Source organism: Sinocyclocheilus rhinocerous, unplaced genomic scaffold (assembly GCF_001515625.1).
Source record: "Sinocyclocheilus rhinocerous isolate Xijiao unplaced genomic scaffold, SAMN03320098_v1.1 scaffold1110, whole genome shotgun sequence".
Classification (NCBI taxonomy): domain Eukaryota; kingdom Metazoa; phylum Chordata; class Actinopteri; order Cypriniformes; family Cyprinidae; genus Sinocyclocheilus; species Sinocyclocheilus rhinocerous.
The window spans coordinates 1,369,804-1,385,323 of record NW_015653168.1 but is presented as its reverse complement, the minus strand read 5'-3'; the positions used below and the strand labels follow the sequence as shown (position 1 = coordinate 1,385,323).

Sequence of the window (15,520 nt, the reverse complement as noted above, 5' to 3'; positions counted from 1 at the left end):
AGCCATGTGGGCAGCGCTGTGTCATATGCCATAGCTGTGCACAAGGTGTTTATCACAGCTCCAGACTTATTTGTTCATTAATGACGTCATCAGCGACTAGTCGACTTCGACTCGACTTTCATCACATAAAAGTCGACTTCAAAAAATCAGAAGTCGTTCAACCCCTAATATATACATTAATTTAATTCATTTAAATGTATGTATTTAGCAGACGCTTTTATCCAAAGCGACTTACAGTGCATTCAGGCTATACATTTTTTATCAGTATGTGTGTTCCCTGGGAATTGAACCCACGGCCTTTGCGCTGCTAACGCAATGCTCTACCACTGAGCCACAGGAACATATACATATATTAATTTCGTTAAAAAAATAAAACACTCCCCAGAAAAAAGGCCACTTTCTCTAGAGGAAGAAAAAGGGCAGGTGCTCAAGCCCCCTTTGATGTCTATGTGTGCACGTGCCTGATTCTGCTACACATTATTCATGTATTTACCATCCTGTGTTTGCTTTTCTCAGCTAAGCTGAACATCACTCCTGATGACCCCCGCTGGATCGGTGCATGGTGGGGCGGCTTTCTCCTCTGCGGTGTCTTGCTCTTCTTCTCAGCCCTCTTCATGTTTGGTTTCCCCCAGTCTCTGCCCGGCAAGGAGGTGGAGGGAGGTCTTGAGAGCGAACAGGCCATGCTGCCCTCCTCTTTACCCCAGGATTATGAGAAATCCAAGCCCAGCAATGGAGTCCTGCAGAACTACCAGCCCAACAGCAACAGTCTGTCCTGCTGCCAGCATCTCCGAGGTCTCTGTGCCAGTAACTGGCTCCAGTCACTATACACAGTTACACAACCGCTAAACGCTTCCTTTCACTGAATCTATGATTCCAAATCCACCGTGATGTTCAGTGTATTCTTATTGAGATTAGTCTGCTTTAGCTGAATACGGTTACACTTGTTTTTGAATAAGGATAAATGTTAGACGCAAACACCTGATGTGGGTCTTTTTCTTGATTGCGTGTATGTTAAATTGAAGGGTTGATCTGCTTGAATCTGTTTAAACTGTACCGGACATCTTCCTCTAATCGCAAGTCTAATTATACTTAATGATACACCGAGGAGGCAATTAGACAATTAGAGTTAAGTCGTACTTATTAGCAGGCCCACATGGAATCTGCACCCGCAGGAGTTTGTTGGAAACTCAGCAGATTTCCACTGAACGTCTACACATCCACATCCACTTATGTTTCAGCATTTAAAAAATTACTTGGAAACAAAAATCATTAACTGAATATATTATATGTCTGTGGTGATTTTTGGTTTTATTTCATTTTTGTTATTTTAGTACTTGAATTTAAAAGAAAATACTTTTTTTTTTTTTTATTCTGTTTAAGTTCAAATACTAAAATAACTCAAATTAAATAAACTAAAACTAAAAAAAGACAGACATATAATATAGACGTATTAAAAAATAACTAAAACTAAAATAAAAATTTTTTATTAACTTAAATTACAACAAAAAATAATGACGTCTAATTAAAAATATTAACAAAATTATAGTATCCTCTAATACTATAAAACTATAATGATACTAAAATAACAATAAAATATAAATATTAGATGAAAAACTTAAAAATGTAAAAAGTTGCTTTGGCAACTAACTCAAATTAAAAGTAGTACTAAAATGACTGAAACTAAAACTGAAATTGAATAAAGATAAAAATTAAAGCTAAATTTAAAAAAAGTCAAAAACAATGACAAAAGCTCATAGTCTAATAAAATGACTAAAACTTAAATTAAAATATAAATGAAAACTGACTATAAAAAGATAAAAACTGATTGAAAATATTAGTAAATGTCATATAAATAATACTAAATACTACTACAAAATGTAGGGTAAGAAATTATTTATTATATATCAGAATACAGCCTGGTGGTTAGAGCAGCGTAAAAAATCATGCTGATAAGAGTATTTATATTGTGTGCCTTTTTTTAAAGATAAATTTGCTCAAGAAGCAACACTGTGCAAGATATTAAGACTTATGCATGAAATTGTCAATTTTATGCATTGTTTCTGGTAAAAAAAAATCATTTTTTTATATTTTTGTTAAAAAAGCCCTTTTGTAGCAGTGAGAGGGGCTCACAATTTGATTGATTTGATTTAAAAGATTTAACAGATTATTAAGAAAAACATATTTAATTTGGAGTAATGTGAAAAAAAAAACATAAGTTTCCATCTGGATCTGCTTATTAGAGTCAAGTTTTTAAACATGTTTCCAGCCAAACATGAAGAAGCACTAAAGCTTTCAGCCTGAAAGACTTTTTGCATGCTAACTGTCACTCTCCGGGTTCATACTGCCGTTCTTGTTTCTCGTCTGTTTGTCTGTAAATAGAGTAATTGTTATGCTGGAATTGTACTATACTTGTAAAGCTCTCATTTTGTACAACAGCATCCATCAATCATGTAAGATCTGATTACATGCTAGCTAACGTGATGCATTACCAGCAAAGAAGCCATGGCAGCACAAGCTAAAGGCAAACACTCAAGACTCTGTGCAGCAATAATGCAGGCAGCTGTTTTGTCCAACTTTTACCATCTGGTGTAAAAGCAGTCTCCGTCGTGATGTTTCAGACACATCGGTCAAATATATCAATCAAAATGATGGTTCCTCAGAATGTTTCCGCAGCTCTGCAGCACTTTAGAAAAGAAACAGGAAATTAGGGGGTGAATGTCTGTTGATTGCATCATAAATCATCTGTTTCTTCATTCAAGTCTAACAAGCGTCAATCTTAACTTTAACCGAATGCTATAGACTAGACTAGTCTGTCATTACTCTGTATTTTGGGCTCAGTCACTGAGCTCTCTATCTCTCTTCCACTCTCCCCGTCTCTCCACGCTGTCGCTTCCATTTCCACTCCAGTTATTCCCAAGGTGACCAAGCACCTGCTGTCAAACCCGGTGTTCACGTGTATTGTCTTAGCTGCCTGTATGGAGATTGCTGTTGTCGCTGGCTTTGCTGCCTTCCTGGGCAAATATCTGGAGCAGCAGTTCAACCTCACCTCCACCTCTGCTAACCAGCTGCTGGGTTCGTATAAAACACATACTGTAGACACACAACTTACACACGTACAACGAGCTCCAAAAGTCTTTTTCCTGTTCCTGTTCTGTTTCATTGCCGATTTTTAGTAGAAAATGTATTTGTCTTATTTTTCTTATTTTTGTCATTTCATTTCATTTTTAATTTATTTTACGATTTAATTGCAATTCAGTTTTAATATTTTTTGTAATGCAGTTTTTATTGAAATTCTTTGTCTAATACAAAATTCCATTGCAAATTATTAGCAAAAAAAATTGTTTCCTACTTTTATTATTTTTTCTAATTTAATTTGAAATGCAATTACAATTACAATTAATTTGACACATTTTTCTAATACAAGTTTTATTGCAATTTTTTAACAGAAAAATGTCAATTTCCTTTATTTTTAGTATTATATAATAATTTAATAGAACTTTTTTTTTAATTTTAGTGGAAAATCTATTTTTAAAATGTGAATAAAAAAAAAATCAGTAACAGTTAGTTCATTGCAAATTATTACAGGAAAATGTCTGTTTTGCTGTTTTAATTTTTTTTTTAATTTCAAATGAACTTTTTAATGCAATTAAAATTATTATTATAGTTTCATTGCAAATTATAGCAGATTTCCCCCTATTTTTAGTGTAGTATTTACTAATGTTTTACAAATTATTTTTTTCCCAAATAATATTAGCAGTTTGTGTATTTTACTGTATTTTTTATTATTATTATTATTATTATTATTACTGATTTAATACAAATATTTTCATTGCAAATTATTAGCAAAAATGTGTTTCCTGTTTTTGTCATTTTTTCTAATTTAATGTTAATTGTAATTACAATTAATTTTTAAAAAATTCTAATACAATTTTTATTGCAAATTATTAACAAGAATGTCAATTTCCCTTATTTTTCGTATTATATTCTAATTTATTAGAATTTTTCAAAATTATTAACAGAAAATCTGTTTTTAAAATGTGTATTTTTTTTATTCAATAGCATTTATTTCATTGCAAATTATTACAGGAATGAAACTAAATAAAATCAAATGAAACTTTTAATGCAATTAAAATGATTATTTAAAAAAAAAACAATTCTAATACAGTTTCATTGCAAATTATAGCAGATTTCCCCCTATTTTTAGTGTTAATTACTAATGTTTTTCAAATTGTATTTTTTTTTCAAAAATATTAGCAGTCTATTTTTACTGTATTTTTATTGTTATTATTTTTACTAATTTAATTCAAATCATTTTTTCCATATCATTCACAGAAAATGTGTCTAATGTGAATGTGTATATTTTGTCAATTTTTTCATTCAATAGAGTTTATTTCTTTGCAAATTATGCATTTTTCGTTAAACCAATTTTTTAGTGAAATAAATTTGGATTCCCAGATTTTCAAGACTTTCTCAGTCTTTTGAAACTCACTTTATCCTAACACGTTTATCTTTGACTCTTTCCCAGTAACAGTATAAATTATAATTCATAATTATAACATTTGCATTTATTTATTTAGCAAAAGCTTTCATCCAAAGCGACTTACAAATGAGGAATACAACAAAAGCAATTTATCGACATCTGAAGTGCCGCAATATAAAGAAAAGAAGAAAGATAAAAGGGTATACAGGTACACAGCAAAGCTTGACTGTAACACATACTTCTGTGGATATTCTCTTCATAAACAGGGATGACGGCCATCCCGTGTGCCTGTCTGGGCATTTTCTTGGGAGGTTTGCTGGTGAAGAAGCTGAACCTGTCTGCTCTGGGAGCGATTCGAATGGCCATGCTGGTCAATCTGATCTCCACGGCCTGTTACGTGTCCTTCCTCTTCCTGGGCTGTGACACAGGACCTGTCGCTGGGGTGACTGTCGCCTATGGCAACGAGTACGGACAGCTCAGCTGCTTTTTTCTCCTCACAGCCTTGTTATTTTTTTGTGCCATTTATAATGTCTTTGCAGAGAAGCTAGAGGATGACAAGTCTTTTTTGTGTATGAGCCAGCCTATGGATGAGCCAGCTTCAGTATTTTATAGATTTCACTGGTTCTCTTATTGAGTGTTTCAAGGGAATAGGAGAGAACAGATTAGTAATACATCCCAATTTATTTTCCAGGCCCACATTGAATCTTTGCTTTAGAGATCTGCACACATAGTGCTGTGGATTTTGATTGATCTCGGTGACTTAAATGTTTTAAATCTGTTCATTTGCTGATGCTTTCTGCTTGTTTTCGTCATTACACCAGTAGGTGGCAAAAATGAGTGTATTTTTGTGTTATGAGCAAGTCATTGAATCACTCAGATTCTTATTATATTTGGATATATGCATTTTTAAACAATTAAAAGTCATTTAATTTTTATTTTTTTGTAATATAGTTTTCCATCGCCAGTTATTAGCAGAAAATGTCCTATTATCCATTTTTTTAATATAATTTAATTTTAATACAATAAATTTTTTTTATATAATATTCTTCTAATACAATTTTTGATGAAATTATTAATAGGAAAATGTCTATTTTTCCATATTTTTAATATTATTATGAACTATTGATGTTTTATTATTTTTTTATATTATTTTTATTTTTTAGTAATTTGATACAAATCGTTTTTCTAAATTATTAGCATAAGATATTTTACCCTATTTTTATAATCATTTTTACTAGTTTAACAAAAATGTTTTTATTATTATTAATTATTATTTGTCTTTCTTTTTAATGCAACACTATTTATTTCATTGCAAATTATTAGCAGAACATTTTGGGTGAAAACAGTTTTAGTGAAAATCTGAATCTCAGATTTTCATGATTTGTAAACAAATTAATTAACATGAATTTTATTATTTTTTTTGTAATACAGTTTTTCATGGGCAATTATTAGCAGAAAATGTCCTATTATCCGATTTTATTTTATTTGTTATCATTTAATTTTAATACCATTCCTTTTTTATATAATATTCTTCTAATTATTGATAAGAAAAATGTCTATTTTCCCATATTTTAGTATTATTATTAAGTATTAATATTTATTATTTTTTCAGCATTTTTTCTTCTTTTTTTAGCAGAACTATATTATTAGCAGAACCATTTTTGTTTAAACCATTTCAGTAAATCCCAGATTTTAGTCGTTTTTGCACATTCATAATTCTTCTCTGAATGAGATTGACAACCTAAACAAACTCACATGCCCCTCTTGTTCAGTCGGTCAGCAGATGTTTCATTCATTCAGTTTGCTCAAGAACAAGATGTCACTGCTGCTCCAATTTGTTCAGACTCAACACACAGACTCATTCAGTATTTATTCAATATTTCTGTGTACACCATCACACGCTATTGGTTTTTCCCCAAACTGGGACTGATTCCATCCCCAAAAGTCAAACAGTTCCATCTGGGCCTGCTCATATCTAAGCTGCTAAACAAACAGGGCTGTGTGTGATAAATCAAATGAACTCATTGACACTCAGTATATCAAATGAACTGGCTTCAAACAGGTGAATGTGTGTTTGTGTGTATATAGGACACTGCAAGTAGGCCAGAGGCCGGAAGCCCCCTGCATGAGTCATTGTAACTGCTACACTTCATCCGTTAGCCCCGTTTGTGGCTCCAACGGTGTGACCTACTTGTCCTCCTGTTTCGCTGGCTGCACCAGAGTCATCAGCACCGGACTTCCACCTCCTCTCTCTCAGGTCATTACCCATCTCATTTACACAACAACGTTTGTCTCTCGCTCTTTCTTTCCTCTTCGCTGTCACATACTCTCTGTATGTCTGTTTGTCTGTTTCTCTGGCTCTCCGTTCATTTTCTGGACAGCTCATGTCCGGCGTGGGTCATTAGCCCACGACGCTCATCAGATATACAGTATGTCGGAAAGGACACAGCGCTCTGCCTGCCAGGCATCTTAATGGCCACTGCAATATGGGCCTCTGCACTCATTACCATACAAAGCGAATGGTACAAACTGGAATAGATGATTCCAAGATAACAGTCACAACCATTATCGTAATTGAGCACTGGCTCACCACATGAATATACCAACTGGTGGGTTTAATGAGCCTGTTTCTGCCAGGGTTCGAGGGTGCATCGGTTCTCTGTAGATAAAATTGACTATAGCACGTTTAGACAGCTCATAATGACTCGTTTACTTTACACTAGTCCACTAAACCCTCATTTAATATTCATATGAATTTTTTTTATTTTTAAATAAACCCTCGTTTTAATTTAATGGTCGATGGTAGCATATATTAAGTGATTTAAAATCACTTTATCATGCTTACTGTCATATTTGCACATATCAGAAGGCAAAATTATAAGCAGATTTATTTTATGAGGAGAATATAAATGTTATTTGAGGTAACACTTTATTTTAATGTGTCCTTGTTACACAAGTTACATATACTTACTATTATAATAACAATAACTGATGCATAATTACATGCAAGTAACCCTAAGCCAAACCCTAATCCTAACCCTATCCATATAGAACATGTAGTTAATTAATATTACTCAGTACTTAAATGTATAATTACACTGTAACAAGGACACCTTAAAATAAAGTGTAACCTTATTTGATTGTGATTGTGATTTTTACTTTCAGAATATGACGGGATGCGCGTGTATCTCCGCATACAATGACTTTGCCACGGCTGTGCCGGGCAAATGCCCGCGTCCCGGCTGCCAGGAGGCCTTCCTCACCTTCCTGTGTGTGATCTGTGCCTGCAGTATGATCGGAGCCATGGCCCAGACGCCCTCCGTCATCATCCTCATCAGGTGACTCTACCTTCACTTATTACACACTGAAATGAGAGTAAAAAACGTTATGGCCCGTACAAACCAAGAGCAATAACTATGATGATAACCATGATAGCGTTGTTTATTATAAGCATGCACTGCAGTTTTGTCGTCTGCACCTATCAATGCTGTAGCTATTTAATGCAGAAAGAAATCTATTTGGCTGTCAATGTTTTTATTGTCCATCAGCTGGAAAAATAGTTCTGAAAGTGATTCCAGTGATAGCTTTCCTCTATGTAGTTGTGGTGTAAACTTCCTTATTCTTATAGGATAAGAATGATATTAATACTTTTATAGAACCTTAAGTCTTAACTAATCATTTTTATTCTATCTATCTATCTGTCTATCTATCTATCTATCTGTCTGTCTGTCTGTCTGTCAGACTTATCATTAATATACTGTATACTCACCAAGAATGCATTTGATCAAAAATCCAGTAAAATTACTTGATTATTACTATTAATTAATTACTTGAAAATTGCTATTTAAAGGGGTCATATGATGCTGCTAAAAATTTTGGAAGGCCAAACAAAGTAGTTTCGCTTTCACTACGAAACACAGCGTCACACACGGCGGGCTAGAGTGAGCGGCGGTGGCCTAGAGTGAGCAGAGGCCGGGGGCTAGAGTGAGGAACGGCCGGAGGGCTAGAGTGAGCATAGGCGGCGGATTCGATGAAGGAGCGTCCGGTGGACTTGTGGCAACCACATGTGACGACCCCGGGCTGGACTCCGCTTTGTCCACGGTGAAAGCCGATCCGGCGATCCACAGCGCAAAGTTGTAGTATTTCCTCAGCGACCAGCACGGATCAGCTCCAGGCATGACGAAGCAGATATCGTCCTCTTTTGGAAGGCCAAACAAAGTAGTTTCGCTTTCACAACGAATTACACAGCGCATTCACAACATGGCAGCGGCGGCGGCAACAACAATACTACAGTGAGAATAAAAGTTACGCCTTCTTTCTTTGCGTGAACATTTGGCCGGCGTTATGCAAATCTTCCCACATAATGATGTAGATATGTGGGGGCGTGTTAGAACGAGCCGTTTTAGGTAGGTGTGGCTGACTCTTAACTTTTATAAAGAATATCTCTTTGGATTTGAGACTTTAGTCTTTGCAACTTTACAGATCTTCTTTATGCACCAAGAGCTTGTAACACTCCAAAGAGAAAGGAAAAATTTAAATCGCATCATATGACCCCTTTAAAATAACTGTTTTCTATTTTAATATATTTAAAAATGTAAGTTATTCTTGTGATGGCAATGCTGTTTTCCCTCACTCTTTAAATCATTGTAATATCCTGATTTGGTGCTCAAGAAACATTTCTTGTTATTATTGATGTTGAAAACCGTGTGCTGCTTAATATTTTTGTTGATATATGTTTTCAATATTCTTTGATGAATTGACAGTTCAAAAGAACAGCATTTATTTGAAGTAGCAATCTTTTGTAACATTATAATGTCTTTCACTTTTGATCAGTTTAATGCATCATTCCTAAATAAAAGTATTAATTTCCTAAAAAGACAAACTGGTAGCGTAATAAATAAGTAAAATAAATAAATGATACATCTGATAAATATGTATATCAGATTTTTTTTTTCTTTTAAATCTGAGGGGACACTTTGAACGTGTGTGTGTGTGTGTGTATGTCATGAATGTGTGTATGAATAATGAACATGTTTTGTGCTCAATATGTTGACTTGCTTTCTTGCTCTTTTAGAACTGTGAGCCCAGAGCTGAAGTCATACGCTCTTGGAGTTCTTTTTCTGCTACTGCGACTGTTAGGTGAGATATCACAGCACAGAACAACCACATTACAACTCAAACTACATGCTTTCACAGTATATTGTGGAGAGTGATTTGTTTGCCTCAGTGAAATAAGCATACTACAGAGTCAATTTCCTAGCAAGCAATCCAAAGTGCCATAAAACAAGGACAAGTTCATTTGCCACTTCTGTTCAAAAAAAGCAATAGTTTTCTAGCAGTAAAATTAAAGGGATAGCTCACCCAAAAATGACAATTCTGTCATTAATTATTCACCCTCGTGTCTTTCCAAACCTGTAAGACCTTCGTTCATCTTTGGAGCACAAATTGAGATATTTTTGATGAAATCCAAGAGCTTTCTGACCCTGCATAGATGTTCAAGGCCCAGAATGGTAGTAAGGACATTGTTGAATAAGAAAGAAGAAATTGTTGAATAAAGTCATTATTTTAGTTTTTTTCGCACAAAAAAAGTATTCTCATAGCTACATTAAGGTTGAACCGCTGATGTCACATGGACTATTTTAACAATGTCTTTACTACCTTTCCGGGCCTTTAACGTGGTAGTTACGTTGCTGTCTATGCAGGGTCAGGGAGCTTTCGGATTTCATCAAAAATATCTTAATTTGTGTTCCGAAGATGAACAAAGGTCTTACAGGTTTGGAACGACATGAGGGTGAGTAATTAATGCCAGAATTTTCATTTTTTGCGGGAACTATCCCTTTAAAGTTGTTTGTCATACATAAAGTAGTTCTCAACTTGCTTTATTAATCAGGAAATGAAGACTTTCTCCATTCTCTCAATATTGCAAAACACCTAATATGTGTAGAAGCAGATCAGAATGTCAGTTTTGTCTTCAAAATGCAAATCTCAAATGATACAAAAACCATCTTTCAGGGTTCATTCCTCCTCCTCTGATATTTGGCACGGGGATCGATTCCACATGCCTTTTCTGGAGCACCGAGTGCGGGGACAAAGGCGCCTGTCTGCTGTACGACAACGTGAGCTACCGCCACCTGTACGTCAGCATGGCCATCGTCCTCAAGGTCGTGGCGTTCCTCCTCTACACAACCACCTGGCAATGCTTGCGCAGAAACTACAAGAAATACATTCAAAACCATGAGGGATACGTTACACCCACGGAAATGTTCTCGTCCAGCGTGAATCTGGACAGTCTCGGAAAGGACAGCAGTCAGAGCCAAGTCAACAGAACTAAATTTATATATAGCCTGGAGGATCACGAGTGGTGTGAAAACATGGAGTCCGTTTTATAGTGGTTTCATGCTAATTCACGCATCGATATACTGAAGGATCGTCTCTTATTCCAGGATGTGTCAGACTTTCTTGTAAACTCCTTCAAACTCTTCTACTGGGTCCATCTTGTTTTTACAAGTACTTTCACAGGTGTTTCTTCAGTGCCAGTAAAAAGTTGTAGTAGTTAGCTGAAGGCGTCTACTTCAATGCCTGACAGTGTAGCTGGTTTGTTAACTTCACACAGCTGTGCATTAGCTGAAGTCATACACAAAATGACTGTTTCCACAATTTTTCAAGTAAAACAATTATATATACAACTAAGATCAACAAGTTGAACTCGTCATCATCAGTCATCCGGCTGGTTGATGCTGGTTATGTTCTCGATCCCCGTCCCAGTCCGTTATTATTATGGGGATAATTTAGTACATCACAACCAGTTTATTAATACTAATATATAATTCTATTGTATACTACATACTGCAATTTTATACAATATATATATATATATATATATATATAAACAATATTAATTATTTCTCAAAACATTCAAAGGGGTGTTTGAGAGATGTTTTTTTCTAAGTGCTTTTTGCAGCATTTGCTTTCTGCTGTTGTTAATTTATATGGTTTATTAAGGCCTATAATGTCTTAATTTGTAAAGGTTATTGATACAGTACATTATTAGCTTCTTTATACATTTGTGCAACAGTGGGAGAGTGTATTTGATTTTGTTTTGGATGATGGAAGACTGAGTGAGACTGATTATTTGTTCATCTCTTTATTCAGATGACAATAATGGCATGTTTGGGACTAGACTTTGGGAATATTGTGACCTACAGTATGACTGACATCAGAGGGGAAGTATTGGAAAAAGGCGTTTTTATTCAGTGGCAGAAGACTATTGTTATTCATGAGTGGTGCTCTGATCTTGCTGTAGAGCAAATAACGTTCTGATGATCAGGCTGGGCCTTGGTATTTATGAGTTGGATGAAGAATGACATTTTATACAATTATAATGTAACATGTAAAGTGTGTTTCAGCTTTGGATTGAGATTAAACTGTTTTATTTCACTTCACTGCAATAAGACATGGCACTGTGGGTTTTTAGCAGATTAGAAATAGAGCTGTTTACAAAAGACACCTTGGGATAAAAACTGTTCATGATGAATTTCTGATTTTACATTATTTGTATTTCCTCTAAAGCTTCATAGCACATCATTCTTGTTTTACTGCAGGTAAAAATTGAAGCAGTGTACTTTTCGTATCATTTTTTAAAATGGCAAAATAACTTTTATTTTATTCTGCAAATAAATTATTTTTCATAAAATCTCAGATTTGCCTCTATGGTTCTTTTTTACCTAAACATTTTAAATAGTTCAAAAGATGTATAAAAATGTACTCACCCTCAGGCCAACCAAGAAATAGATGAGTTTGTTTGTTCATCAGAACAGATTAAAATTTTTTTTTTTTTAAATACATCACTTGCTCACCAGTGGATCCTCTATAGTGAATGGGTGCCGTCAGAATGAGAGATTAAACAGCTGTTAAAAATGACTACATTCTATCAATTAATGTCTTGTGATGTGTTTTGTAATAAACAAATTCATCATTACATTTTTAAATTCAAACCGTTACTTCAGGCTAAAATACGAGTCCTGTATCTATAATGTTGATTTTGTTTTCATGAAGAGTGATTCAGGAGAGACGTATGCACAGATAAAGTACCATTTACAACTGAAAACAGTCTAAAACAGTTCTAAACAAACATGTTAGTGAACTTTGATGTGAGAGGGATGGACTTAGGTAGGGAGAGGGAGGATTATGGACTCATATTTTGGCATATACTCATATATATGTGTTAATGATAGGTTTGTTTCTAACAAACATGCAGCTTTTCACTTCACAAGATGTTAGCTGATGGACTGGAGACGTGTGGATTACTGTGAAGTTTTTATCAGCGATTTGTACTCTCATTCTGACGGCACCCATTCGCTGCAGAGGATCCATTGGTGAGCAAGTGATATAATGCTACATTTCTCCAAATCTTTTCATATGAAGAAACAAGCTCAGCTACATCTTGGATTGCCTGAGGGTGAGTACATTTTCAGCAAATCTTCAATTTTGGGTGAACTATTCTTTAATGGAATAGAATTTAAGATATCTTATCAGTAGAGTATTATGCAGAATCTACTCTGAAATATGTTTTTTTTTTTTTATGTTAATATTCACTAGAATTTTTTTATTTAACTTTCTTTCATACAGTTTTGGATTCACATCAAAATAAGAATAAGAGGATTTATTATAGAGTAGATGTAAATGGACCCAATTTGGTTATTTATAAAATCTAGGGCAAAATGGAGAGAAGATGACTATAAGCCATTTGACTGCTGGAGTGAGATTTCCACTCTATGGAAAAAGAGATTTGATTCAGAAAGGCCTTATTGCATTTGTGTTTGTCTGCTTCTGATAATATATTCTTGCTTTACCTTCTCCTCTTGAGCTACAACCTGCAGTTCAACCAAGGAGTTATTAAAAGTATGGACACGGAGCTTTTTTTCATAGAACCTTAAGCTGGTCCTGAAATAAAGAAACTGCTTGATCTATTGTGGATATGAAGGTGAAAAGCACAATACTTCACCATGGGCCTTTGAAATTAAATTCTGGACCATCTCCAACATCAGAGGCTATACCGCTATTGGGTAAAAAGGCTTTCTTTTGATTTCCTTCATAGACACGCTCTTCACAACAAAAGGTCATATATAAACCTGACAACCTTCAAGTTTTTTATTTATTTAACTGAATGGACACCAAATGTCAGGCTGTTTGGGATCACAGTGAAGATTTTTGCAGGAGTATCTGAACTGAAATCCATCTGTTGGATTTATGAGTATTTATCTTCCATCAGTTTTTAACAGTGTCTCATTAAGTGAGGTGACACATATACTGCGTGTTAATCTGCCCTGGTGTGTAAGAAGATTAAAGTCTTTATTTGATGTGGCTTAGAATCCCTTCTGCAGCCTTGACAGATAAACGAAGAACCGATAGAACTGGAAGGAGAGTACGATGAGAGACTTAAAGGAAAGATACCCATTAACTAATAGGGAAACAAATGCAATGCTATTTTTTTTTTATTTCGTAGTTTGCAGCAGTGTTGTTTTAGAATAATTTATATACTAGTATAGTTTTTATTCAGATTTTGAACTAGATTTTTTTTTTTCGTTTAGTTTTTTTTAAGTCTGATATGTTACATATATTTTATATATATACTTGTACTCACTCTCTCTCTCTCTCTCTCTCTCTCTCTCTGCCCTGGTGTGTAAGAAGATTAAAGTCTTTATTTGATGTGGCTTAGAATCCCTTCTGCAGCCTTGACAGATAAACGAAGAACCGATAGAACTGGAAGGAGAGTACGATGAGAGACTTAAAGGAAAGATACCCATTAACTAATAGGGAAACAAATGCAATGCTATTTTTTTTTTATTTCGTAGTTTGCAGCAGTGTTGTTTTAGAATAATTTATATACTAGTATAGTTTTTATTCAGATTTTGAACTAGATTTTTTTTTTTCGTTTAGTTTTTTTTAAGTCTGATATGTTACATATATTTTATATATATACTTGTACTCACTCTCTCTCTCTCTCTCTCTCTCTCTCTATATATATATATATATATATACATACAAATAGATATAATAGAAAGTGAGATTCATTAAAAATAATGAATAAGTAGCAATAAGACACATTTCTGATGCGAAACCAACAGCAACAGAGCAATATTCACTGAATAATGTACTAAATATCCCTAAAATATTCAGGAGGATATTTATAGCATGATGTCCTATTCATCAGCACCTGCAGAAGACACAAAACATCTGCCAACACTACAAAAGGTTTATTCTTGTTAAAAATATGCTTCATGGAACACACTGTTGTCAAGACTGACATCTCAGACATGTCTTTGGTGCAATACTGTTCAGTTCCCACTTTCATACATCTCAGAGGATCCAAACTCAGGAGGGATGGGGATATGAAGCATTTATGTTCTGCGGTGCAGGGTTATTTATCAGGGTTATTATTGTCAGCAAATAGAGAGCTATTTAAACTGATGTGTAGCAATAACACAGTTGAGAGAGCTAATTCAATTACCGACCATTTCACATACTTAAAGGAATAGTTCACCCAAAAAATGATAATTTGCTGAAAATGTACTCACCCTCAGGCCATCCAAGATGAGTTTGTTTCTTCATCAGATTTGGAGAAATTTAGCATTACATCACTTGCTCACCAATGGATCCTCTGCAGTGAATGGGTGCAGTCAGTATAAGAGGCCACAAGTAATCCATACAACTTGTTAATTGAAAAGCTGTGTGTTCGTAAGAAACAAATCCATCATTAAGGCGTTATGAGTTAAACCGTTGCTTCTTGCCAAAATATCCATAATCCATAATAATGCTCCCTCCAATTAAAGGTCCCCTGTTGTCCTCTCACGTATGTATTTTTTTTTCACTTGTAAATGGTGCTTGATCTGTGCTTATTTCTCCGCTGATTCAGACAAGACAGCTTTTTCCCTGAAAAAGCAGTATTATGGATAGACGACTTGTATTTAAAGGCAGAGTAAGGGATTTCTGGTAGCCAATGTTGATATTTGAAATCACCAAAACAAACACGCCCCTACC

The 15,520-nt window shown here is 34.6% G+C and overlaps 1 protein-coding gene across 1 annotated transcript; it reads left to right on the top strand.

Moving 5' to 3' along the window:
• The first annotated feature begins 450 nt into the window (after window positions 1–450).
• On the top strand, window positions 451–12,146 carry LOC107715617 (solute carrier organic anion transporter family member 3A1-like). Its single transcript, XM_016521771.1, has 7 exons — window positions 451–792; window positions 2,908–3,072; window positions 4,747–4,945; window positions 6,569–6,737; window positions 7,646–7,818; window positions 9,555–9,619; window positions 10,493–12,146. Exons 1-7 carry the CDS (start codon window positions 615–617, stop codon window positions 10,867–10,869), a joined length of 1,326 nt encoding a protein of 441 aa, XP_016377257.1. The 5' UTR covers window positions 451–614; the 3' UTR covers window positions 10,870–12,146.
• Window positions 12,147–15,520: the final 3,374 nt, after the last annotated feature.